A 26651-nucleotide genomic window follows, 5' to 3' on the forward strand; every position below is an offset into this window, starting at 1 on the left:
ACAGAGGACATTTTCCAGGAATTAAAAGGGTGGAAAGAAGATCTTGTTCCAAAAGTCAGAAGGCTTTTTTCCCGACACTTCTGCAGTCAGAATCCCCTGCAGCAAAGGTGGAGGTACTCTAATGGTGGACATCACCCATGGGGCAAAGGTGAATTGCAGAACCAGAGCTTTCAGAATCCCTTTTCTGAGAGGTTCTACCAGCGCTCTTGAACATTTGCCTGACTGCTTTTCTCTGGAGATAGATGGGGGGGGTGCATATCCATGCATCTGTCAACCTGGACGTCCATGACCCAAGATATATGGGTGCAGAGGATAATAACCAGGGACTATATCATTCCCTTTCTTTCTTTCTTTCTCTATAGGTATAGGAAAGAAAGAAACATCCTGAAGTTCTTCCCTCACAAAAAGAAGCAGCTGCTTCAGTGATAAGGAAGCTTCTAAAGAATCATGTCATCCTGTTGGTTCCACCAGACCAGAGAGGATCTGGAATTTACTCAAGATTGTTATTATTGTCAAAAGAAAAAAATGGGGACCTAATACCATTCCTTGACCTCAGCTGTCTAGCCAAGTTTGGGTTCTTGCGTGTTATCGCAACCACATTTGGAAGTCGCGCTAACTGGTATAGTCAGACCGAAACTACTTCATGTTACGGTGACATGGGATATGTAAACTCCAAATTACTCTTTTATCCCATTGCTTCTGAAACAGGACCAGGAGTAACGGAAAAATTTGTCTTCCTGGGTGCCATCGTTTAGCACCGTGACTGGAAAAGTTCATTAAGGCATACAGTGGCAGCTATGTGGTTGCGATAATACATAAGTCTACTATGAATAAAACAGAAGTATTGAACTTTTAGCATACCTGACCGATACATGAAATGTACACAACAATTAAATGTAAAAAGCAAATAGATATTTCTGCAACAGATAAATGTAGCACTTCCCAATCAGTAAAGAGTGTAATGAATTCATGATTTACAAAGTGGTGCTTTGGCAATATGCAGTTCTGAAAAGATGCAGATAACCTCCCTTTAACTTTGGATAGTGTTCCTAAACAGGTCGGATGGCAAAACATAATAGAAATGTAGAAGCACAACGGTAACAATGCAATTAATCTTTTTTTTGAGTAATCTAAAACATTAATAAATCACTGAAAAACACTGCAAACAAAACAGTTTCAACACTTCATTTTCTGTAAAACACATGTCAGAACAGTTCATTTTGCATTAAGTTACAGCAGTAAATGATGCTACCAGGGAAGAGGAATTTGCCCATTATTGCAGTTCCTCTTTCAGAAACACGGTGATGCAAAGCTGTTTGGGACTTCACACACCCATTTTTACTTCTGTATAAAGTCGGTTGTTGATAACATCAGGAACTACACAGGGTTACAAATGTGGTTGCGATAATATGTAATTACCCAAGTTTGTAAGGCAAACAAAATTCCGGATGGTCAGAGTACAGTCAATTTATTTGTCCTTTGCCAAGGGAAAATGACCGGATGTGCTCGCTTGACCTCGAGTATATATACTACAACATAAAGATAGACAGACAATCCAGGAGGTTTCTTTGCTTCAGGCTGAGGACCAGTCATTTGCAATTCAGAGCCCTGCCCTTTGTTCTTACCACAGCCCCCCCCCCCCCGATGTTCCCCAAGTGTATGGCAGTGGTTGCAGCTCACCTCCATCTGCAGTTGTTCCGGGTGTCCCCTTATCTGAGCAAATGGCTCCTCACCACCCATTCAGGAATTTACTTGTTCAAGCCAGGGACTCCTTGCTCCTTCTTTTCTCATATCTGATGATCACAGTGAATACAGTGAAGTCCAAGCTTCAGCCCGTTCAGTCCTTGGAGTTTATCAGAGCTCTCTTTGATATGAAACTTCAGATTGTGATTTCCCTCAAACCAGAATTTCAGCTCTTCACAAGCAAGCTTTAGCAATGCTCTTTTGTCAGAAGACACCAGTAAGACTGATCCTATGACTCTTAGGCTCCATGGTGGCAGTCATCACCCTGGTCCCACTAGTCAGATATCACATGAGAGTTCTACAGTGGATCTTGTCAGTCCAGTGGAGACATCAGTTGTATCTCTGGGATTCCCTGGACACTTCCCACCTAGGGGGGGGGGGGACATTTCTTGGGAAAGACAGTCCAAGGCACATGGTTCCTAGCAGAGGCCTGCCTTCACATCAGCATTTTGGAGATGAAAGTGGTCCTGCTAGCACTGCAGACATTACAGATCACCTCACCTGGGCATGCTGTCCCTCAAACTAACCACATGGTTTATTTAATTCCAATGATGGCTAGACAGTCTGGGGTTTATGCTCCAGTCATTCACACTTTGAACCCTTCCCAGAGACCTTTTACCAGGAAGGTTTGTAAAAGTAAGTGGAAAATGTTCTATATCTGGCCCTCCAGCAAAAACTTAAATCTCTTCTCAGCCCCTCTTCCAGCCATTCTGGATTTTTTGACATTTCTCTTTCATGATAGAGCCATTTTCTTCACTAATAAGGTACAGCTTGCCTCTATAGGTTTTTTTCATATTGGAGAAGATCACATTCCCATTGCATCCTTTAGATTATATAAAGTTTTCTCAGGGGTACCTTTCTTATTCACCCTCCATTCAGAGAATCACTACCTCCTTTGGATATTACTATCCTGTTAAAGGCCTTAATGAGTCTTTCTTTGGATATTACTATCCTGTTGCAGGCCTTGATGAGTCCTCCTTCTGAACCTGCAGGCAAAGTTGATTAGAAGTTCTTACTATGGGAAACTCTGTTTTTGTTGGCCATCTCCTCTGCCAGGAGAATTTCTGAGCTCCGTGGTTATCTTCAAAACCTCCCTACCTAGGATACTCTTGAGAATAAATCCTTTCTTTTTTCCTAAAATGTCTTCTAAGTCATCTGCCAGTCAATAAATCAATCAACCTACCAGTGTTCTTTCCAAATTTTTCCAGCAAGGAAAAAGATATACTACATTTGCTGGGTATGCCCCGTCAACTATGGTTCCATTTACATCAGAGTAAGAAATCAGAAAGTCTGATCATTTGTTTGCCTCTCTCTGTCTTCTGCCAAGATGGGTAAGGTCCAAGAATCTCCGGTTGGCTTTCAAACTGTATATCCCATTTATACAAAGAATAGGGCTTGTCATTATCCAAACCTCCAATGACCCATTCAACAAGATCTGTAGCCTTTTCCACATCCTCCTTTTTCAGGGTCCCTCTTGAGGATGTGAACCACTGCTACTTTGTCCAAGGTCCATACATTCATTTCACAGTATAAATTAGATATACAATTAAGGTCAAGAATCTTCTTTAGTTTGTCTGCTCCAGAATATCCTTTCTTGCGACCTGCCTAATGTTATGGTAGCTGGGGACTCTGTGCCATTATTTGAGGAATGATCAGAAGAGACAACATTAGTTACAAGCTATATACTTGATATACCTGTGTTGTCTCCTTCCAGCCTTCCTCAACTCCCCCATCCTTTTTTCAGTTATTCATTTCTGGAATGACCTTGCAGAGTTCCCCTTATTTACCTCAGGATTTGCTTTCAAACCTCCACATGTCAGCTGGTTTATACCTTTCTTGCTTTCTACTCTGATGCCTGGATTTATCTGTTCATTTTCCAAGTACCTTTGAGGAGGTATACCTTTTTTATCTTGGTATTGCATGCAAACTCAATCTGAGGTAACTTGCTTGTTACAAGGGGATTATGGGTAAGGGGAAGAACTTGAGCACTGGATCCAAAACTTGAGAGTGGCCAAAGTTGGATCCAATTTGGATCCAAAGACTCATTGGTTGAGGAAAGACAGAAGCAGACAACACAGATCTATTGTTATCGTAAATACATAACTTTCATTTTTACTACCAAGTGGAATGGATTCTACTTAAGAGAGATATAACATTTTTTTCAGCATATAATGCATTTTATAAAAAATTTTTTTTTACTAGAGGAACAGAGCAGTACGTTTGCTAGCATTGTATATTACAGACCCTGTATTAGCTGTAAGCTGTGATCCATACTGGCTCCCATATCTTCCTTAATCCTTTTTGTACATATGAAAGTGTTGTCCGTGCTGCAAATGCTCTTATGATAAAATGGTTTTCAAATAATGGCTCTATAAACACAGCCCAGCATGACTATATACATTAAAAAATGTTGACAATGGAAAATCACTCCAAGGTTCCCCATAGATTTGAGAAGTAAACCTTTTTCCTGTTTGTCCTTCCTGTTTCAGATTGCTCAGAAGGTTACTGGGGAGTGAACTGCCAGGAGCACTGTCTCCAGTGTGAGAATGGTGGAGTGTGTGATAAAACCACTGGGTCATGCTCGTGTGCTCCAGGATTTACTGGAGAACGGTGTCAGAACTGTAAGTAGAACAAACACTAATGGAATGCTTAGCAGTGAAAAAGCTGACAGACAATGTTCTGCTTATGTTTACAGCTGATTAATGCATGCCACTTACTGTTGTAGTGCTCTAAGTAGTAAAGCATTATTGTAGGAATAATGACTCAGACCAATGGGAATTAATGGCAAGATTTACTCTCAGCTGCCCAGGTTTGAGCCCCAGGTCAAAGCCTGAGGAATCTAATGTTCATTCCTGAAGTAAGTGAATATTGATATTACATCTCTTCTTCCAATGCATTTTTACTGTTATAAAACAGGAAATGCTTTTTAAAAATGCATTTTACAGTCACTATACATGCAGACTTGTGTGCTGTCTAGAGACTCAATGACTGGATTATCTTGTTCTTTTTTTTACATTTTTAAAAGTAAGTGTTAATTGTTAATCAAGCTACTCTGAGATTTTTAATGACTAAAGAAAAGACTGACAGAAAAGAATTTAGAATTTTTAAGAATGAACAAAGTTGCTTAATTATATATTTAGAGTCATACAGTAGAATAAATTGGAATATGCACTAAAATGAGACAAATGTATTTCTTCAGTAGTTAATAATGTCCTTTGATTTTTATTACATTTTAAATATTTGCCGCTTTCAGTTTTGCAACTATGATCATGTTTTGCTGTCTGAATTTCCTGTGTGGTTCTGACAGTTACATTTGGCACTCTTCCAGCATGGATGTTACAGTGACGTAGAAATAGCTTCACTACTAGGAGCTCTAATGTGTCATTTTGATTTGCTGAGGGTATTTCTCTACATCACTCTGTTGTATAATTAGCTGTTATCCCATCTTGCAGCCAGAGAGGTCTTTTAAGGCATCAGGTTTAAACCAATCAATTACTCTAATGGCAGTTCCAGGGATTTGCAATGGGGAGGGGGGCACAGTATAGAAAGTAGACATTTGAGGTGTGTGGAAAGTAGACCAGCAGGGGTGGGGGGTGTAGAAAGAGGAACACCTACAGCTACTCTAAAAGTGGGTGTGAAAAGACAGCAGTGCACATTCAGCTGTATATTATTGTAGTGCAGCTGTGATCATGGAAGTAGGTAACTCCAATCTAGCACACATTAAATTTACAGATGGTATCAGGTGTTTCAAGGCATGACTGGGAGGGACATCTGGTCGTCTATGTCAAGCCATAGTCCCTTTTCATTGTGGAATGGCTTATATATGCATTATTATAACCTAGCAAGTAGTGCCACTAAATACAATGTGACCACAGTAACTATTGATAAGGCAAGCATTGTAACCTGGTAACCACAAGTATCCTATTAACTGGTGACTCCACTATCTGCTAAATAGGTGCGTATACTACTGGGCAGAGTACAAAGTTTGTCAGTATCATGTCTGCCTGGGGCCAAAATTAGTGACCTCAGCTCTGATTAAAGCTAACTATGACATGGTCATTGTTCATGCTGCAGTCAACACACTAAAAAAGTCCTTCCTCTCACATATGCAGTAGGATGTTTTGGGATTATCAAACATCCTAACAAACACAGGAAAATAACACCTGCTTAGTGTAATCTTCTCACCTCATGTGCCACCTGAATACTACAAAACATGTTGGTATTCAATCAGTGGCTAAGGGCATGGTGTCATAGAGAGGAGATTCACTGCTTTCCTCTATTTAGAGTATTTTAATATCAATACATTTCTGAAATATGGTTCAAAATGCGCACCATATATGCCGGTGTATGCCTCCTGCCACTGAATCTTGTGGCATTGGGAACTTATATGGACACTGACCAGCATGTGTCTATTGTTGTAAGAAAGGCCTTCTATATTGCGCAACTTATAAACAAAGGGATTGTGACTAGATCTAGGTATGTCATTTTCCCCTTTACTCAGCTGTTATTAGGCCAATCATTGAATATAAAGCCCTTTAGGCATGTATTTTGCCAGGCCCATGCAACAACTGGAACACACACAGATATCTTACTAAAAGAATCCAAGGCCTAAACGTGTCCTACATGGACTGACTCAAAGCCCTGTCACTGTACTCTGTATCTTACAGACTGCTAAGAGGTGACGTGTGTCTGGCATACAAGGCTTCCTCTTACCCATTACTGATGGATTTATTTGCATATGAGCAACTCAAATAGCATCAGAAATACTCGGTCTAGGGATCTAAACCTCTTTTGCAACATCAGCAGAGCATTTTGGAGGGACAAGTATATTTCACAGATGATGCCACTGCTATGAAACAAACTTCACATCTGCATAAAACAAAGTTCATCCCTGTCCATTTTCAAATGCAACTTACAATCTGTGGATGGGAAACAGAAAACTTACCCAAGGACTGCCCTCTGTACTACTAATGGACAGAAGCAGTTCCTAAATGCTTTATCTCATGCATGGGTCCCCTCAAATTATCTATGGTATGATCCCATTTAGTCTTATTATGGGGTAATATTTAATTACTGACCATATGATGGGTAAGGCCAATTCTACCAAATGGGGTAGGTTAATTCAAGTACAAGAAGGCAAATTGGCTAGGCTTGAAATGGACCACAACATCAGAAAGCCTGGCTAGTACTTATTCATGAACCAATTAATTGAATAGATTGCAGTACTTGATGAAAGGCTTACAGTGCATAATGCTTATCTTAACCAAGCTAAAACTTTAAACACTATTCCTGATAACAGAAACTAACAAATTAAGGGCACTAAATATCAGCGCATAAGTAATTCAGTGGATAAAATGATTAAGCAACAGGATGCAGCAGGTTAAGGTGAAGGTTTACCTGTCTATCCCAAAGGGGTAATCACTAGTAACCCGCAGGTGCACTGTATTGATGCCACAAGGCATGGACTGTTGATAATCAAATGTGATAATAATTACAAACTGATTAGCATAATTATTTCAACAAAATATGTAAATGTTCTGTAAGATGGTGTACAGAACTATATATTTAGTTCAATAGTACTGACCCCAATGTTAATGCCACTAAGTGAAGCAAAATGAGACATGACAAAAAATAATGTAAATTATGACTACAAAATAAAATGCTACCATTAAAGATCCAAAGGCAATAGAAGATGACAACATAAACTCTGACCAGCATGTATTGACAGAGTTAGACAAGCATAGACCATAACTCATCTCTACAAGGAATATAGAGCTAGAAAAACCTGTTCTGTAACCAGTCAAATTCTTAAAGGTGTATCTGGTCATTCCTGGAAGATCAGTGTACCACTTTATATCTTACCAATCCAATGCATTATTGAATGCAATGCTGTATTTTACAGCTTTTAGAGAAGGTACATTAAAAAACTTGACAAAAATACAATTTCTTGCTAGGAAAATCATGGGGATGGAAAACTGAACAGCTCAGAAAGGCTTCTGGAACTGTATTATATTCTGTTTTCTAAAGGTTAGTTATATATAGTCTCTACCTGATCTGTAATGGATTGTCTGTTATAGTACTTTGTGAAAATCTATGTCTGGAATTAAAATTGTAAATTTGAATGCATGACTAACCTTCACTGCTGGGAGCAAGAATAAGATTTATTCTATTAAGATGAATATTAATAGAAAAGTAACATTTACTTTACCCATTATCTCCTAGGATTATGGAATAAACTTCCTCTTACAATAAGAAAATGTCAGTCATCAACTTCCTTAAAAAAAAAATACTCTTGATAACTACTTTCTTAAAGGTCAGTAGGTCATTAGTTTGACAACTGAATCTATGAACTTATAAGAGTAGGGGAGTATAGAGGCTAACAGCCACATCACATTTTCAGTGTCTGTGTACTACTGATGTAGGATTTCCAGTATTGATTTAGGAGGGCAAATAATAATTAAACTTATCTTGCTAGCTGTCATCATCACAAATCAAATGCACTTTGTGCATCATAAACGATAAGTGTAACTAGTGCTGAGATGGCACTGTGGTGACCAGTAGATCAGAGGTCTAGTAACCCGCCCATTTAGGTGTGCTCACTGTCAGTTAATGGGCAGAACTGCACAGGCTGTCAGGGGATAGAAGCAGACCCTTGTTACAACAAATTTGCAGTGTTGGAATCTGGTATCATAGGTTCATAGGTAGGTACTAGGCTATTGGCCCTAGGGCCTATATAAGCCTATCCAAAAAATGTACCCTGGGTTTTGCCACCCAAGAAAATTATTTTCCTGTGCCCCTGTCGAGAAGAGCCACAGAAGTGATCCCTGGGGTGAATTTCCCATTTCCCATCCAATCATCAAGATTTTTCTTGAAGAGTGCTAATGAGGAACTCTGGTTGACATAGATAGGTAGTCTTTTCCAGAGTATGGGAAGTCTCTGGGACAGGAATCTATCCCTCCAGCATGTTCTGTTTATTGTGGTGACAAGGTTTAGGTCCCTAGAGCGTGTAGCTCGAATGGATTGGGATTTCTTTAAGTGGAGCATGTCCAACAGCTCTGGGTTTGACATAGCTTTGTAGGCAGAGATCGCCCCTGAGTAGGCAATATGCGATGGAGTAAAGCTGTAGTTTTTTGAGACGGTCTGCATAGGGCATCTGTTTGAGGCCAGTAATCCTCTTTGTGAGGTATTTCTGTGGTATTTCCAGTTGTTGTAGATGTCTTGTGAGGTACATACCAAAAGGGGCATTGTACTCTATAATGGGTCTAATGAGTGATGAGTAGAGGGGAACAATGACCTCTTTTTTTCTGGATGAGAATCCTTTTGTGATGAGATAAGCCACATAGAAGGATTTCCTGACCACTGTGGCGATGTGATTATCAAAGGAGCGACTACTGTCCACCTGTGTCCCAAGGTCTCTTATCACATTTTCGGCAATAAGTAGACTACCAGCTATGTGGTAGTTCATGGGTACAGAGTTTTTACCAAAGGGGGTGACAATACACTTTTTGGCATTGAGCTTCAGGCCATGGCTTTGACACCAGGTATCTGTCTCAGTGAGGCCCTTTTGTATCATATGCTGCATGGCGTCTTGGTCATCATCCACACACACATTAGGGGTAGAGACAGCACCAATATATTTGTTGGTTGAAGTATGTAGACAGCCCAAAGCATGCTTTGTAAATGAGTGGGCAGGGTCTGTAAGTACACCAGAGAATGATACAATCAGATAGGCATAAAGGACACAGCAGCATTCATAAGGACAGAGAGAGAGAGAGTGATACTGAGGTTTCTTAAGGGAGGCAGATCTGCTTATGTAGACACAGAAGGTGCTCCACCAACAATGAGTTATGAAGCATGCAACATAATAATGACAAAGGTTCCTATGGAGCAGTTGTATGTAGAGTGTCAGGGAAGATAAAAGGAAAATTCATCAACATAAAAAGAAATATGTGAACACTCCTTCTAACAGATATTCACAGCAAGTTTCCAAAAGCTGCTACTGTACCATTTTATTATGGGGAAGAGAACTGAACCACCTCTGTAACTGCAAACGGACACACACACACACACACACACACACACACACACACACACACACACACACACACACACACACACACACACACACACACACACACCTTAAACACTTCTCATTGCCTGGGCAATTGCTGGACATTGACTATTTAGTATCATTCATGCACCAGTAACTCACAAACATACTATAATATATTGTTGGACAACTGTGGCTTGTCCATATTTCTAACTCTAACCAAAACAGACACACACACACACACACACACACACACACACACACACACACACACACACACACACACACACACACACACAATGCTTTATTCACATTCATAAGCATAATGCAAAGAGGAACTTTACTAAAATCCATGAAAAAGTTATTGGACAACTGACTACATTATCTCCCATAAGTGGAATATATTTATATATAGTTTAGTGTTATACAGCTAGTGTTCCTTGTGCAGGGACAACATTAATTAGAAGTAATTTTATTTTCCTTATTTTCATTTATCAGCCCAAATCTGGCTCATAACCCTCCATTTAAATTTAAAATAAAACCTAGCAAAGGGGCATACACTATACCCTAACACAGCCAGCAGTGAAAGAAAGTATACAAAAATGCATTAAATATTCAGCGACAGAATGACCAAAATAAAATGAAGCACATTCTGTAAACATTTTAATATGTAGCATTAGACAAAATCTGATCTGATCAAAACAGCATTTAGAGGGCTGGTTCATAGGTTGGTACTAGGCTATCGGCCCTAGGGCCTATACAAGCCTAGCCATAACAATTCCCTGGCTATTTCTTCTCACACTATTTACTTCCCTGGACCCAGGGCGATTGACGTGATATAGGTTCATAGGTTGGTACCAGGCTATCGGCCCTAGGCCCTATACAAGCCTAGCCATAACAATTCCCTGGCTATTTCTTCCCACACTTTCCCTGCATTGTTAACCATTCAAAAAGTAACTCTGTAAATATGTAAATCACTGCTTAACTTTAAAGAGAAACCCTCCCAGTAGTAGTGTTGCAGACTGGCACATTTTCCAGGACCAGTCATGTTTATTTTAACAACATACAGATGAAAAATTGTAGCACCATCTCATAACTGTTGACAAAACATTAATTCATAGTGATGCAAAGCATATATGAGCTAGTGCAAACATGCAAATACTCATGCCTTGTTTTTTCTTAATTATTTTCATTAAAAGTTTTAACTTCGAAACAACAATGTATAACATTAGAAATATAAACAATTACGTGACTAAAAGAACAACAATAAATAAAGAAAAATTAAACAGCAAACAACTGTTTACAAAGGTGTCTACTATGCAACAAGAATTCTAAAAGAAATCAAATACTGAAATTAATTATTTAAGTATTAAAAACTGTTTATCTAGCAGTTCTTTAAATTCCAGCCAAGTGTTGTAGGATGAGGGGACTCTAGGTTGTTCTTGTCTTGATTTGTAATAAGTTCAAATCAACATACTTCAGTTGCAATGTTTATGAATTATTTCATTGTTGGAGTAGATTCCTTCTTCCTGTCCTTGGTAATAACTTTAATATAATGTTTCTTGCTTTTGTTAAGATACTCCATAAAAGTGGGTATTTTATTCTCATGACACATGCAGGAATTGGAATATTAAATAAAATTAGAGATTTAGTTAAAATAAATTTATCATTAAATAGAGCCTGTAAAAGAACATTTATATTGTCCCAAAATGGTTTGAGCACTACACTATCAAAAACATATGTTGCCAATCAGCTTTAACATTTAACTTATATCCCTAACATCCTAAATCATTTTGGTACATTAATTCAACGCTGTGTGGTGTGATGAAAGTTCTGTGCCTGAATTTCCAAGAGAATAATCTCCAGTTTGGTGAGGAAGTACTTTGTTTTGATGATAGTAACATTATTTTTATTATCTTCATTTGGATAACTATTTTTAACGAGTCTGAAATAATCTCAGTTTCTTTCTTTGTAATATTTTGTTGTCGTTTTAAGCATTGTTTATATTTTAGATAGAAGTCCTTTTCCTATTATGTTCTGGTGCATCAAAATAATTAAAAGATCAGTAAACATAGGAGCAGAGGTTCTCACTGTTGATTACATTAAATTAATCTTGTGTTTAGCTGATTGTATTGTGTTCAGCTGATTGTATACAAATTTGAATGTTTTACCACATTTCTTTGCTTAAATCAAACGTTTTTTATAATATAATCTATAGTTTGTAGTTTCCCACTATCCCTCAGCTGCTACCAGTATATCATTTTTTTCTTTAAGTGCAATCATTGTTAAGTTGAATGTACTGATATTATTTTAAGTGTAAGCTATAGGAAACATTAAAAAAAATCCATACTTTATGTTCTGGATTTTTATAAGTAACATTTTTAAAGGTAACTAATATCATGGAAATATAAGAAAAATTGATTTGTTTTTACCTTTTGAGAAACAATCTTTTAATAGCCAGTGTAGATTATTAGTTAGTATTTTATAATGGTGTGAATTTATCAGATGATTAGATTTTAACCAAATGTTTTCTTGTATCTCTTTCCATCTGGCATTATTATTATTTAGCCGTGAAGATATTGTCTTAATGATTGATGATAAAGAGTATATTTCTAACTCTGGAAAGACAATACCACCCAAAGACCAATCTCTAATGTGATGATTTAAAGCAAATCTAGGTTTATTGGGAAACCAAAGAAATCTCTGGATTAAAGAATGAAACTCTTTTATATAAAGTTTAGGGGGAAGATATAAAGATTGTACTATAATAACATTTTTTGGAAGAATAATCATTTTAATTAAAGAAAGTCTCTGTTCCATAGTAAAAAAGCGCAATTTATTAATAAGATATTTTATAGAATTTGAACTATTATTGTAATTAAAAGTGGTTATATTTTATTATTAGCTGTTAAAGTTATCCCTAAATAGTTAATGTTTTCATCTTCTACAATGTATTTAAAGATTCTTTCATCTATTTCATAAGTATTACAATTTATATGTAATTTTTTTGTTTTATTTTCATTAAAACTAAGTCCTGATTTCTTCTGGAAAGTTTATATTTATTAAATACATCAACAAGAGAAAGATTACAATCATTCAGGGTCAAAAGGATTTAATCTGAAAACAATTGAATTTTGGAACTTAAATTATTGTTAATTTGTTTGCCTTTGATATCTAAATTTGATCTTATGTTTGCAAATAGCTCCATAATTAAAGTAAAAAGCAATGGTGACAGAGGACAACCCTGTTTAGTATCTTTGGAGATCATAACTGACTCAGACGTATATGAACCTATTTTGATGTAAGCAAAATAATTTTCATAAAGAAGTTTAATAAGTTGTAAGAAATTATTTGAAATATTAAATTCCTCCAACACTGATAAAAGATGCTCCCAATTAACTGAGTCAGAAGCATTATTAATATTTAAACTTACTAAAGTTAGCTTATCTTTTGTGTTATTAGCATAATCTATTATTTTTAATATTCTTTTAATATTATCATAGAACTTCCTATTTATTATAAAACCAGTTTGGTCGTTATTTACCAGTATAGGAATAAATGGTTTTATTCTGCAAGCATAAATAGCCATAAATATTTTATAATCCATATTTAGTGAGAATGGCCTATATGAAGAACATTTTGTTGGATCTTTGTCAGCTTTTAACATTGGAGATATAAGAGTGTATTTCCAGGATGGTGGGACTTTTATAACCACTTAAAGCATCATTAGACATTAGTTTATATAGTTCAGGTATTATGTCACCATTACCAGGAGCTTTATTAGGTTTTAATTTATTGATTTGAGTTCTGAGCTCAGACGTTAAAATAAGCCTATCAATTTCATCTGGTCTTCCAATAATTTATTTTTAGTATGATTTTTTTTATAAATGTTTTAATTACATCTTGTGGATCCATTGCTGGATTATATTGATTCATTTTATTAAAGTAAGTCCTAAATACACCTGGAATATCTTCTATTTCAGTAACCTTTTTTACTATTAGGGGAATATAACTCTCTGATATGATTAGATTTAATAATCACTTTTCTTCTAGTAGCTAACATGCATAAACTTAGTGTTTATAGAATAATTATTTAATGTGATGTCAATCTCGCCTTTATTCTCACTGATGGGTCAGAGCCGATGGATCCATTGGATCCATCCCAGCCATTTTTCAAGCTTGAGGTCTTCAGCAAAGCTCATGGGTCCCTTCTTTACCCATAATGAAACCTCCTAGCTTCCTCAGACCTTGTTTGCCATGCAGCAAAGAGGTTGGCTAGCAAGCTCTGGGCTGTTTGATATTTTTTTTTATTATTATAGATTTCTAACTGTCCAATACTCAAAAACCTTTTCTCTTAAAATAATATTTTATATCTTTACCTTTTAGTGAGTTTCTGTTAGTCTCTTTCTACACTTTTTCTTAGTAGGTAGTGTCCGTTTCAGTTAGAGGATGTCTAACAAACGTCCATTTAAATTAGAGGATGTTCTACCCCCTCTTTCCTACTTTTCCCACCTTTCTAGTCATTAAAAAAAATCTCTGTCATTTAAAATTTTCTGTCCATTTAAGTTAGAGGATTATCTCCAAGTTTTTTGTGTGCATGTGTGCTCTGTTCCTCTCCATCTGCTCTTTTCGTCTGATACAGATATGTCTCAGAAGCAAGAACGGAAGCCCCTAGGCTTCAAGAAATGCAGGAAAAAGATGTTCCTAAGCGATTTGCACATTCTGAGTGGTTATTGCTTGGGGTCTCTTAATTTACAATAGTCATGCTCTGTCTGCCACAGATTTAACCACAGGGCATTTATGGAGTGTAAAAATAAGCTTATTCTGAAAGGTCTGCTTAAGACTCCTTTTCCTGAGTCTATATCACTGAAATCTTCAAAATCAGACACATTTGACAAACCACAAACATGAGCTTCGTCGGAGCCAAGATCCTCTTTGGAGCTGAAGCAAAAAGCTCCCAGGCTGTCGGCTCCAAAGGAGATACCAGAGCAGATGACCCTAGTTGGATCCAAGGCTTTTTCAGAGCTCTGCCCCGAAGCTGACCTTACCCTTGGAATTTAGATATAGGAGCTGATCACCTTCCCGGAGCCAGTCTACTATTGGCTCCCATCACCGTTTCTAGCCAGATCGAGGTGATCTACCCTCTCTACCTTGTCCTCCAGGAGTCAGTCCAATGAAGATGTGGCTAGGGTAATGGGAAGACTATTAAAGATGTCGGCCTTAGCCAAATTATTAGTGGATCGAAGCCCAAATGAAATGGATCAGACACAGTCTTCCCACCTCAGTGCCTGCTTCTCCTCTAATCTGTCCCTCGGTTTCAAAGCCGGACGATTCCGATGTTCAGCTTGTGTTTATCAGGTCCAGGACCCATAGGCTCCTCAGATCTGGTATCTGCCCCAAGTGCTTCCACCCTGTCAAAGCAGAAGACCTCTGGGAGCCGACACTCCCTGGTCGGGTCCGCGGAGCCTGTTCTGATCTCACCGGATCTGATCCTGCCTCTGGGGGCCTCTGCACAGGTGAGTTTGGCTCCTACCTCGGTTTTGGAGCTTTCATATTCTGCTCCAGAGGTTCCTTTGGCTCCGACAACTTGTTTATTAGATCCAGGGAGTTCTTCGGAGCAGGAGCGGACTGCCTTTGAAGTTATGAGGAGGGTTCTGATTACCTCTCAGTCTGAGACACAGTCTCCTTTGGATCTTCCTCCCAATTCTGTCAGGTGTCTTTGTCTCCTCACCTACCCTATCCACAGATCTGCAGAGACCGTAGGTCACAGGATGTCCACCAAGGGACCACCTTCTCTTCTGAAACCTCCCAGAATGTCCCACTGAAGAGGTACCTCAGAAGAGGACATGCAAGAGGAAGCATCTCAACTCCCCAGAGGAGTTCATCACATCTGATATCGACCTCAATGAAGCAGAAGGGTCACCTCCTGAAGATATCTTCTTTGGAGACATCCTAGAAATCTTAAAGCAGAGAGGTGATTGGCAGTCAGCCTCCCCTTCGGCCGAAGAGTCGGTTTACCTGAAGGCCTTTGCGTCTCACCCTGCAACCTCTTGCGTGACCCTTCCTTTTGATGAGCTTATTAAGTTAATCTCTGAGAAGGCTTGAGAGACCCCCGACACCATAGAGCCTACTACAAAAGGTGTAACAGTTGATGCCATGGTCATGGCAGCAGCCACTAAAAAGTACATTTGCAAGACCAGCTTCTCTTTCCATCCTTTGAATAAGGATCCCAGGACCATGGATAGGTATGGGAAGTGCATCTTTTTGTCAGCAACCTTTGTCTTACGGTCACTGAATTATTTTACCCACTTCACTGTATTGCAGAGGGACCTGCTAAAGGAACTATCAGACTCCTTCCAAGGAGCTGTAGCTGAAGTGGCAGCAGATCGTCAATGCTCAGCTCGCCACACTGAATTCAGTCGTGAATTCATCCACGAGGCTTATATCATATGCAGCAGATGGAATGAGTAGGGCAGCAGGTTCAGGCATCTCTCTTATGAGGCAGGCCTGGATGCTCCTTTGGGATTTCATGGAGCTTTTCAAGTCTTCCTTCATTAAAGCCCCTTTTGATGGCTTTCTGTTTTTGGGCCCAAAGTAAAAGAAATGCTCACCAGGTGCGAACAAGGAAGTAAGACCTTATCTGCTGTTGGAGTACATTTTTTCCACACCTACTAGACCCTTTCCCAAAGGTCAAAGTGGTAGTGGGAAGATGTGGTTCAAAAAATCTTGGAGGTCTTTCCAAGACACACAGGGTGAAAGTTCCCCTAGAGGTAGAGAGTTGAACAATAACGGAAGACACCACCCTTGCGGCAGGGGAGGCCCACAAAATCAGGGCTCCAGAGAATCATTCTTTGGTAGACCTTTCTAGTGCTGTTGAAGGAGTGCCTGATTGCTCGCCTCTGGAGGCAGTCATGGGTCGATTGTCTCTGTACCACAAAACCTGGCAAAAGATAACAAATGACAAATGGGTGCAGGACATAATATCCAGAGGATATATCATTCTTTTCTTCTTCCCGGCTCCCGTAAACAAGTCAATTCCAGACATTCCACCCAGTCAAAAGGAACAAGGAACATTAGCAATTCAAAAGTTGCTAAGAAAGAGTCATCCAAGAAGTCCCCGCAGACCATAAATGATCTGGAACTTACTCAAGATTCTTTTTAGTTCCAATGAAAACACAGGACTGGAGATGCATTTTGGACCTCGGCAATCTAAACAAGTCTGCAAAAAAAAAAGGCCAAGTTCTGGATGGTGACACTCCAGTCGCTACTTCCATTCCTGGAAAAAGACTATTGGATGTGCTGTATAGACCTTCAGGATGAATACTACCACATTCTAATGGAAAGGCAATCCAAAAGGTTCTTGCACTTCTGACTAGGAGCCAGTCACTTCCAGTGTTGAGTTTTGCCCTTTGGTCACTACAGCCCTCAGAGTGTTCAACAAGTGTATGACAGTCGTGGTTGCTCACCTGAAATGCAGAGGATTAAGCGTCTTTCCATATCTAGATGACAGGCTCATAACTGCCCCGACCAGGCATCTTGTACTACAAGCCAGGAACTATACCCTTCAACTATGTTCCTCCCTAGGTATTGCTGTAAACTATGAAAATTCTGCTCTAGAGCCATATCAAAGCTTAATCTTCATAGGAGCAGAGATAAACATGACTACAATAGTAGCAAGACTCCCCACAAGACAGAGTAGACAATCTCCGCTGTTATGTAAGACTAATGAAGAAGACATGAGCCTCTGCAAAACTAGTTCTTCAGGTACTGGGAAAAATGGCTGCATCAATCGTACTCATTCCCCTAGCTCATCTTCATATGAGAATACTTCAATGGTTACTTTCCGCGCAATGGTTAATCTTGGAACTTCCAATGTCCACAAAATCATGATAACCAACGCTTGCAAGAAGGACCTCCAGTGGTGGATTTATTCTGCTCTGGTATCTCAAGGCCATCAATTCATGCCCCCTCAACCCCAGGCCACGGTGACCATGGACACTTACCAGATAGGGTGAGGAGGCATTATCTGGGGAAGACAGTCCAAGGCATCTGGCAGGAACATGAGGCTCACTTGCACATAAACATCCTAGAGATGAGGGTGGTGCTTTTAACATTGCAAGCATTTCAAGACACATTTGTGACACCCCACCACTGGCCCAGTAATAAAGGAGCCTCAATCCTCACCACTGGCACCAGTGGGGGATGTACACCAGGCCAGTGGTAAGCATTGAAGCTCCTTGATAACTGGGCCAGTGGTGGTGGCATCACATGCATTGGCTGGCAGTGGTGGGATATCCACATATTAGGATTCAGTGGTGTGGATATTGAATTCCTATAGCCTGTAAACAGTGGTCACTAAAGAAGGTGTTTGTACTCTCAATCAGCCACACAGTGAACATTCAAAGTTTCATATCACAATAGTTTTATTTTCTTTTGTTAACTTAGTTAGTCAGGGAGAGCGGGTGAGGATGTCAGCAGAGGAGTATGGCAAGCTGACAAGGAGCCAGTTGGCTGAGATGTGCCAAGGCAAAGGACTGGTGCATGCCAACTTGACTAAAGCAGAGATGATTGCAGCCATAGTCAAGGGAGACGGGGAGCTGGGAAGAGTTGAGACAGGCTCAGCTCTCAGACCCTACATTAAAAGGCCTGAGGGAGGTAGCCAGTGAGGCACCTGATTGTCAAGGAAAAGGGGAATCTGTGTACTGGGACAAAGGTTACTGTATAGAGAGCGGTCCCCTGAGGGAGGGCTAGAGAGTGACAGAATACAGCTGTTAGTACTGCCCAGAGCCTACCATCTGGCATTTCTAGCCATAGCCCATGACATTCTCTTTGCAGATCATATAGGCATAAAGCATGCAAAGAGACATATTATGTAGAACTTTTATTGGCCTGGGATTTCCAGGGATGTTACAAGGTACTGCAGGACCTGTGAGCAGTGCCAAAAAGTAGGCAAAACAGGAGACAAGGTCAAGGCTCCTTTGATGCCTTTGCCTGTGATTGAGGAGCCATTTCAGAGGGTAGCTATGGATATTGTGGGGCTTCTGAGTACCCCAAGTTCCACAGGGAAAAAGAATATCCTAGTGGTAGTAGATTATGCTACCAGGTACCCTGAGGCGGTGGTTCTGTCCTCTATTGCAGCAGAAAAGGTGGCAAATGCTTTATTAGAGATTTTCAGCAGACTAGGTTTTCCCAAAGGAAATACTGACTGACAGAGGTGCCAATTTCATCTCAGACCTGTCTCTGGAAGCGCTGTAGGGTGAAGCACCTAAAGACCACCCCCTACTATCCCCAGAGTAATGGTCTGGTTGAGAGGTTATACTCTACACTAAAGACCATGCTACAGCCATTTGCAGACCAGTTTAAGAGGGAGTGGGACAAATATTTGCCCCATCTGTTGTTTGCTTACAGGAAGATGCCGTAGGAATCTACAGATGTTTCACCCTTTGAGTTACTCTATGGGCATAGAGTTAGGAGACCTCTAGATTTGATTCACAATGAGTGGGAGGGTGAGTGTCAATCCCACAAGGAGTCTGTTGTGGCATATGTCCTAAACCTCAGGACAAGCTTAGGGAACTCATGGCCATGGCCCAGTAGAACCTCTCAGAAGCCCAACAGCAGAAAAAAGTCTGGTATGACAGGAATGCTCGAGCTACAGAATATGATGTGGGGCAGCAGGTTACAGTTCTCATTCCTGTCAGACACAAGAAGCTGCAGGAAGCCTGGGAAAGGACCCTTCAAAGTGATAAGGAAGGTCAGTGATGTTAACTACATGGTAGTGTACTGCTAGGCAGGAGGCAGGAGCACAAACTGTACCATGTGAACATGATGAAACCTTACCATGATAGGGAGGCTCTGGTGCTAAGTATTTGCATTAGATGGCAGGAGGTGTCTAAAGGGGGATCTGGTGACTGATCTCAGTGATGCTTGGACTGACAGCTCAGTGGAAGGGGTAGCAGTGTCCCAACAGCTATCCCCTACCCAGGTTCGAGAAATCTGAGCAGTGTTACAGGAATTTGGGGGCATGTTCACTGGAAATCAAGGTGCACCCACCTGTTGCAGCACCATTTGGATACAGGACCCCAGAAGCCTATTAAGCAGGACCCTTATAGGGTGCCTGAGAGAGTCAAACAGACTCTAAGGGAGGAGATAGAAGAAGTGTTGAAACTAGGGGTAATCCAGGAGTCCAGCAGTCCCTGGGCCACCCCAGTGGTGCTGGTACCGAAGAAGGATGGCAACACCAGGTTCTGTGTCGACTACAGGAAATTAAATAGTCACACAGAGTAAGATGCTTACCGCATGTCTAGGACAAATGAAGCCCTAGAGCAGCTGGGTGGAGCTAAGTATCTTACCACTATTGATCTTACCAAGGGTTACTGGCAGGTCCCCTCAACTCCCAGTGCTAGAGAGAGAGGTTAGCTTTTGTGATTCCTTTTGACTTGTATGAGTTCACAAAGATGACCTTTTGTATGAAAAATGCCCCAGTGACTTTCCAGAGGCTGGTAGATCATATTCTAGTGGGAGCAGGAGATTTCGCCCTTGCTTACCTGGATGATATTGCCATCTACCCCCATTCCTGGTAAGAGCACTTTCAGCATGTCAAGGAGGTGCTGGGCAGACTACAGTGGGCAGGGTTGACCGTTACACCCAGAAAATATCAGGAGGGTATCGCAGAGGTCTCCTACCTGGGACATAGAGTGGGGAGTGGTAAAATCAGGCCAGAATCTGCCAAAGTAGAAGCCATTCAGGCATGGCCTGCCCTTGTTACCAAAAAGCAGGTGAGGGCATTCTTGGGCATAGCAGGGTACTAAAAATGTTTGTCCCCAGTTATAGTACCATACCTTCTCCCCTCACAGACCTGCCAAGGAAAAACAGGCCAGATAAGGTAGTGTGGACCACAGCATGTGAACAGGCATTCCAGAAGCTTAAAGGAGCTTTGGGAGGACCCCGTCTATTAGCCAGTCCAGATTACAGCAAAGAATTTGTTGTGCAGGTGGATGCTTCAAACCATGGGGTGGGGGCTGTACTCAGTCAGGTTTCCTCAGAGGGAGACGTGCACCCAGTGGTATAGCTCAGCTGTAGTCCCCAACCCAGGGAGGAATGCTATGCAGTTGTAGAAAAGAAATGTGTAGCCATAGTGTGGGCACTGCAGAAACTTCAGCTTTATCTGAATAGAAGGAAATTCACTGTAGTTACAGACCTGAATCCCTTAACATGGCTACATTGAGCCAGCTAGCAAAATGTCAAGTTACTAAGATGGCGCCTAGGGTTGCAGGCATATGATACCACAGTGGTGTTAGGAATGCCAATGCAGATGGTCTGTCAAGACAGGGAATAGGGAAATATATTCCTAGATAGGCTCATCCTTCTCAAGCAGTGTTTCTCAAGAGTCAGTTGAAAAACAAGCTTGAGTCTTCGGTGGGGGCAGGGGGGTTGTCACAAAAGGAGATACTGCCAGCCCAGCTATCTGGAATTTGTAAATAATTGTATGTCATTTGTGAATAGCAGCATCCAGGGAGGCCATGGTGGTGCAGCGGTTAGCGTTGCCACCTCACAGCAAGAGGTTCTCCGGTTCGATCCTCGGCTGGGGTGCCTTCTGTGCAGAGTCTGCATGTCCTCCCTGTGGTCGCATGGGTTTCCTTCAGGTGCTCCGGTTTCCTCCCACATCCCAAAGACATGCTGTAGGTGGATTGGATACTCTAAGTTGGCCCTAGGCGTGAGTGCGTGTGTGTGTGTGTGTGTGTGTGTGTGTGTGTGTGTGTGTGTGTGTGTGTGTGTGTGTGTGTGTGTGTGTGTGTGCCTTCTGTAGAAGGTTCGCTACTGGGCTGGCAACTCAACACCGTAAAACTCCACTGCCAATCATGAGCGGACAGGTGATCCCCTGTGGCGGCCCCTAACCGGGAAAATTCGAAAGAAGAAGAAAGAAGAAGAAGCATGATTCATATGCTTGTGTTACAAATGTATTAGAACTGTATGTCATATAAGATGGTTTGTACAGACGTGTGCTGAAAAGGTATTTTACAAATTGCTGTTTAAAGATGTAACCACAGCATGCCCTACTGGATTAGAACAGAAATGTATCTGCACTGTTGTAACTGTTTAGATGTATATATTTTAACAATGGAAACTGGAACACAAGAGGTTAACATCAGAAAATTAGCTGAAATTACATTACCTTATGGCCACGTAATAAAAATATAATATCTTTCAGTTTCAGTGCAGTAACAGACACAATGTCTAGAACTAGAAGCTTTCTGTATTGCCTCGGAAGTGTTTTATTGTTTTATGACTTCCTGGATCTGCCTTACATCTAAGAAAAGCCCTTGTATATTTATTTTCAGAGATAGATGTTAAATGCTACCAGCTACTTCAGTGGGGGTTTTCACCTGCAATAGAGTCAGATGACAAGAAATGATGTAATTCTGCAAGCCTTCCCAGCAGTAATATTTGAGATATTAATTTCGGAAGTCTCATAGTGAGAGACTGTATTCTTCATGTTGTCTTTGACCTGACAACATCAAGATCCACTCACCACCTCTCCCTTGCTTGCTCTGATGTAAGTTATTAGAATACAGTAATTCTCTTAGACACAGTCAGGAATATAGCAAAGCTTAAGTTAGATGTTTTTTCTTTATTTACTTGAGACTGCCCTGCAATGTTGTTTTAAATATTTCCTGTGATTTTGAACTGTGATGTAACTGTAAGTATATACTGAACATTTTCTTGTTCTTTTAATATTTATTATTAAATATATTTAAACCTTTCATTGTGGCTGATCTCTGTAGAGACATATTCATGTTCTGAGAGTACCTGCATATTTATTTGATGACACTGTGTGGGCCACTCCTAATAGCCTTGCTCTTGGTGAAACTACCATTTGTATTGATTGGGCACCATTTGTTAAGGGTCTTAAAGTAGCTGATAAAGAGGTAGCTGGTGGCAATAATAACTACCTTATAGTCTAGGCAGAAGGGGGCATAGCTAGTAAACCTGTGCCAGCCTTTCCCAGGTGTGTGTGTGTATGTAAAACAAATCTCCAGGAGTGTGTGTTTGTCAGCTACTTGGGCAGGGACACGAAGCACTGGTTGGACAAAGAGGGTATTGGAGCTCTTGACTTGGCCATTCTGCTGAGATCTCAACTCTATAGCTGTGCCAGTGGGGAGTCTTACTGGAGATCTGGATAAAGAGGGAGAAACCATCCCCGGATGGACTGTGGTCTCTGTGTGCTCTTAAGGGAAATTACACTTGATGCATAGAGCTGCATCTGGAAATACTGTGTGTGTACTTGTCATACTCCCAGTGTACGTCCCCCACTGGTGTTAGTAGTGAGGATTGAGACTCGCTGGTTACTGGTTCAGGGGTGGAGCATCACACCTCTCCCTCTAGGAATTATAGCAATCCACACGGACAACATGTCTGTAGTCTGGTACATAAACAGGAAGGAACCAAATCTTACCCCCTTTGTTGTGAGGGTATGGCAATGGGCAGTGGCTTCCAACCGCTTTCTGATAGCAATGCAAATCCCTGGGGAAATCCAAAGTGATTGCAGACAAATTGAGCAGGGACATAATATGGCCACACAAGTGGTCCATCAGTGAAAAATTTATGTAAGAGATCTTTCGGAAATGGAGCCAGTCTTGATGCAATCTCTTTGCATCTCCCACCAATACCAAATGTGGCAGCTCTGATCCCTCCTACTGGGGAGTCAACAAGGGATGCACTTGTTCACGATTAGCCTCCAGGACTTCTTTATGCCTTTCCTCCTATCCCCCTAATTCCCAAGTCTTTAGAGAAACCAAGCTTGTTGGAGACGACAATAATCCTGATTGCCTCCTATTGGCCTCGTCCGATCTGGTTTCCCTTTCTTCAGCCTCATCTTTGGGATGAACCATGGATTCTGGACCCTGCTTCAGTCCTTCTGACTCACCCATCAGGGATGGTTCACCCCAACCTGGGCAATTCCTGTATCAAATCAACCAGCAAGGGCAAGGTGCCTGCGAAGAGCATAAGCACAAAGTCCAATTGATGAAACTCACTGAGGCACACCATGGCAATAAGAAGCTGGCCTTTTATTTAGAGTTAAAGATGCTATGGCCAGGAACGCACAGCAGCCAGGGGGGTATTCCAGTAATTAAAAATTAAAGAGGAAGCAGGGGGATAGCAAACTTAGGATCACTCAACAAGAATAGTGGAGAAGATTTCCAAAGAAAAGGTTAGAGTAGGTATGATTTTTTGTGGAATTTGACCTCATTTTTCTAATAAGATTTCCATGATGGGGGTAAGAAATTATTTTTTTATTACAATCTATTATTCCTGCTGTCTGCCAGTCATCGGCCATCCTTCCAGCAAGTCAGACCAGTAGCTCCCCATCGTTAGGGTGAGGGTCAACAGGGAAGCGACATCACATAGACAGCCATCAGGGTTAGTCAAATGATTTATTTTTATGCCCTAACATCTCTCCTCTGTGAAAGCTCTGCTCGAGGAGTGGAAGGAGTATGTGCAGTGGGCTGAACATGCTGGAAATCCCTCACTTGCACAAAAGAAAATCAACAGCAATCAGCCCTATCCCCTTTCCTTAGACTCTCAGATCTTCTTTTACTGTATCTAAGATAGTGAAAATGAACCTTTTGAAAGCAGTGGAACTCGCTGAATGTTAGTACAAAGCATTTTCATTTTTGAACTTAATAGCATATAGATGTTCTTTTATTCTCTTGTTCAGATTCCTCGTGGTCATACCCACATAGAATGCTGGACATACTGTAAATGAAGCCATGTAAACTACGCCAGAGATGTTGCAACTGACTCTACCTGGAACCCTTATATTTTTATCTAGATGATCTAATGTTACAAAAGATCCTTCATGTATATATCTACATACATTATCGCTATAACACTTACAGCTACCATTAACTTTTTTAGTATGAGGTGGAAATTTTCTAGTGTCATTATGTTCTAACTTGGCTAAATCGTTATGTCCCATAATAACTTTCTAGTTGTTACCTATAATGTTTTTAATGGTACCACTGTCAACATATCTAGGTGTAGAATCAAAGCTACTTTCCATATTGTCAACATCCTTATTCTTTTTGATAATACCATTTAAAAGTATGGGGGAGAATCTCCTGAACTTCTTTTACAAGTTTCATTTGCCAAATTTTCCAATAGATCAGCTGGATAGCCTCTTTCAAGGAATAACTTAGTGATAAAATCAATTTACATATCAAAATCAGTGTTACAACTCACCAGTCTTGAAACTCTGATAAACGGGTCTAAATTAGAACACCGAACATTCAAACTTTCGAGTGTTCTAATATCGACCCGTTTTCAGCAAACGCTGAAAATATCGAAGAAACAGAAAACCAAATTTTTCCCTAGGGAAAGAATTCGGTTGTCCGTTTCTGTTGCTTCGGTATTTTCATCGCTGTGGTGGAAAGTTACGGGTCGGGTTCAGGTAAGTGTTCAATTGTGTGGACGTGAGGGTTAGGGCAGGTTAGGTGAGTTAGGGTTAGGGCGCCGGTCAGGTAAGTGTGCGATTGTGTGGACGTGAGGGTTAGAGTGGGGTAGGTGAGTTAGGGTTAGGGCACGGGTGAGGAGACTGTGCAATAGTGACGGACCTTAAGGTTAGGGCTTGGGTTAAGGTAAGTGGATAGTTAGTGGTGTATGTATAGTTTAGTGTAGGGATAGGTGTAAGGGTTTAGGTGTATGTGTGTAGATTGCTGTTTGTTTGGTGTGCTTGTGTTGTATGTATGTGTTTTGGAACAGCAAATTTTTTCCCTAGGAAAAATTCGCTGCTCTGTATGTTCGATGTTTTAAATTTTTGATTCATAGGGTTCGATATTAGAACACTCGAAATTTTGAACGTTCGGTGTTCTAATATAGACCCTGATAAACTGACCACCATTATAAAAGTTTTAATGTGTTTTTTGAATGTTTTCTGACAAAGTGTATGGACGAATAATAAAGGATTCACTACACTAAAAAGTATTTGCTTCTGGCTGATCTTTTTCTTCTGCGCTTCCAGTGTTAGTGTTTTTTATTAATTACAGACATTTGAGATCCAGACTTTATATCATTCAAAATGCATGCTAACACAAAACTTGTTATTGTAGCAACTTTCTAAGTTTATAAGAGCAATATTTAAAATTGCTCTTGCTAATAACTGTGGGTAAATTGCCAGTGTATATTCCTGTAGTACAGCAGTGCTGCTAAAACAGTGACAGCTACATATATGGATTCACCTCAGAATCCTGAAATATCACAATCCTGAATTTCAGAAAACTTCATAATCTGGAAGTCCCAAATCCTGAAAACTCAAAATCCTGAGTCCCAAAAGACTGAAAACACACAGGATACATATACTGACTACAGAGAACACAAACCAGATAACATTCCATCACCCCCTGCTACTTAAATATATTAACTGCAAGATTGCACTTCACTACACTATGTTGTAGTATAGCAAGTTAAAAGGGAATGTTATTAAGGGTACAACAGGCAGTCATGTACACGTGATGGTATGTTTGCCATTTTTTTCTGTGGAGTACAGTCTTGGAGTTTATATATTTAATTAGCAGGGGGTGTGGGGGGAGCAGTCCCCCACATGGAGGGGTGCAGGGGGACTTGCCCATACTTTGTGAAAAGTGCTGTCTTGTATGTGTTTTTCTGTGTTCTTGTACTGGGATATTGTCATTCTTTGTGTCCTGTATATTTTCAGTATTTTGTGATTCAGGATGTTGAGTTTTCAGGATTTTGAATTTTCATGTTTTTGGGTTCCGGATTATGAAGTTCAGGATTGTGATATTTCAGGATTCTGAAGTGAAACCATATATGTAATATGTAATATATATATATATATATATAT

At 40.4% G+C, this 26651-nt stretch overlaps 1 protein-coding gene across 1 annotated transcript in view; it reads left to right on the top strand.

Moving 5' to 3' along the window:
• MEGF6 (multiple EGF like domains 6) overlaps positions 1-26651 on the top strand; it is a 2184612-nt gene that overhangs the window by 1218215 nt on the left and 939746 nt on the right. Inside the window, exon 16 of the mRNA XM_044062967.1 lies at positions 4233-4364. Within this exon, the coding sequence (XP_043918902.1) occupies positions 4233-4364 (132 nt within the window). The remainder of the gene's footprint in view (positions 1-4232; positions 4365-26651) is intronic.

Source organism: Protopterus annectens, chromosome 2.part1 (assembly GCF_019279795.1).
Source record: "Protopterus annectens isolate FY-2018-M chromosome 2.part1, PAN1.0, whole genome shotgun sequence".
In the NCBI taxonomy this organism is placed as follows: domain Eukaryota; kingdom Metazoa; phylum Chordata; order Ceratodontiformes; family Protopteridae; genus Protopterus; species Protopterus annectens.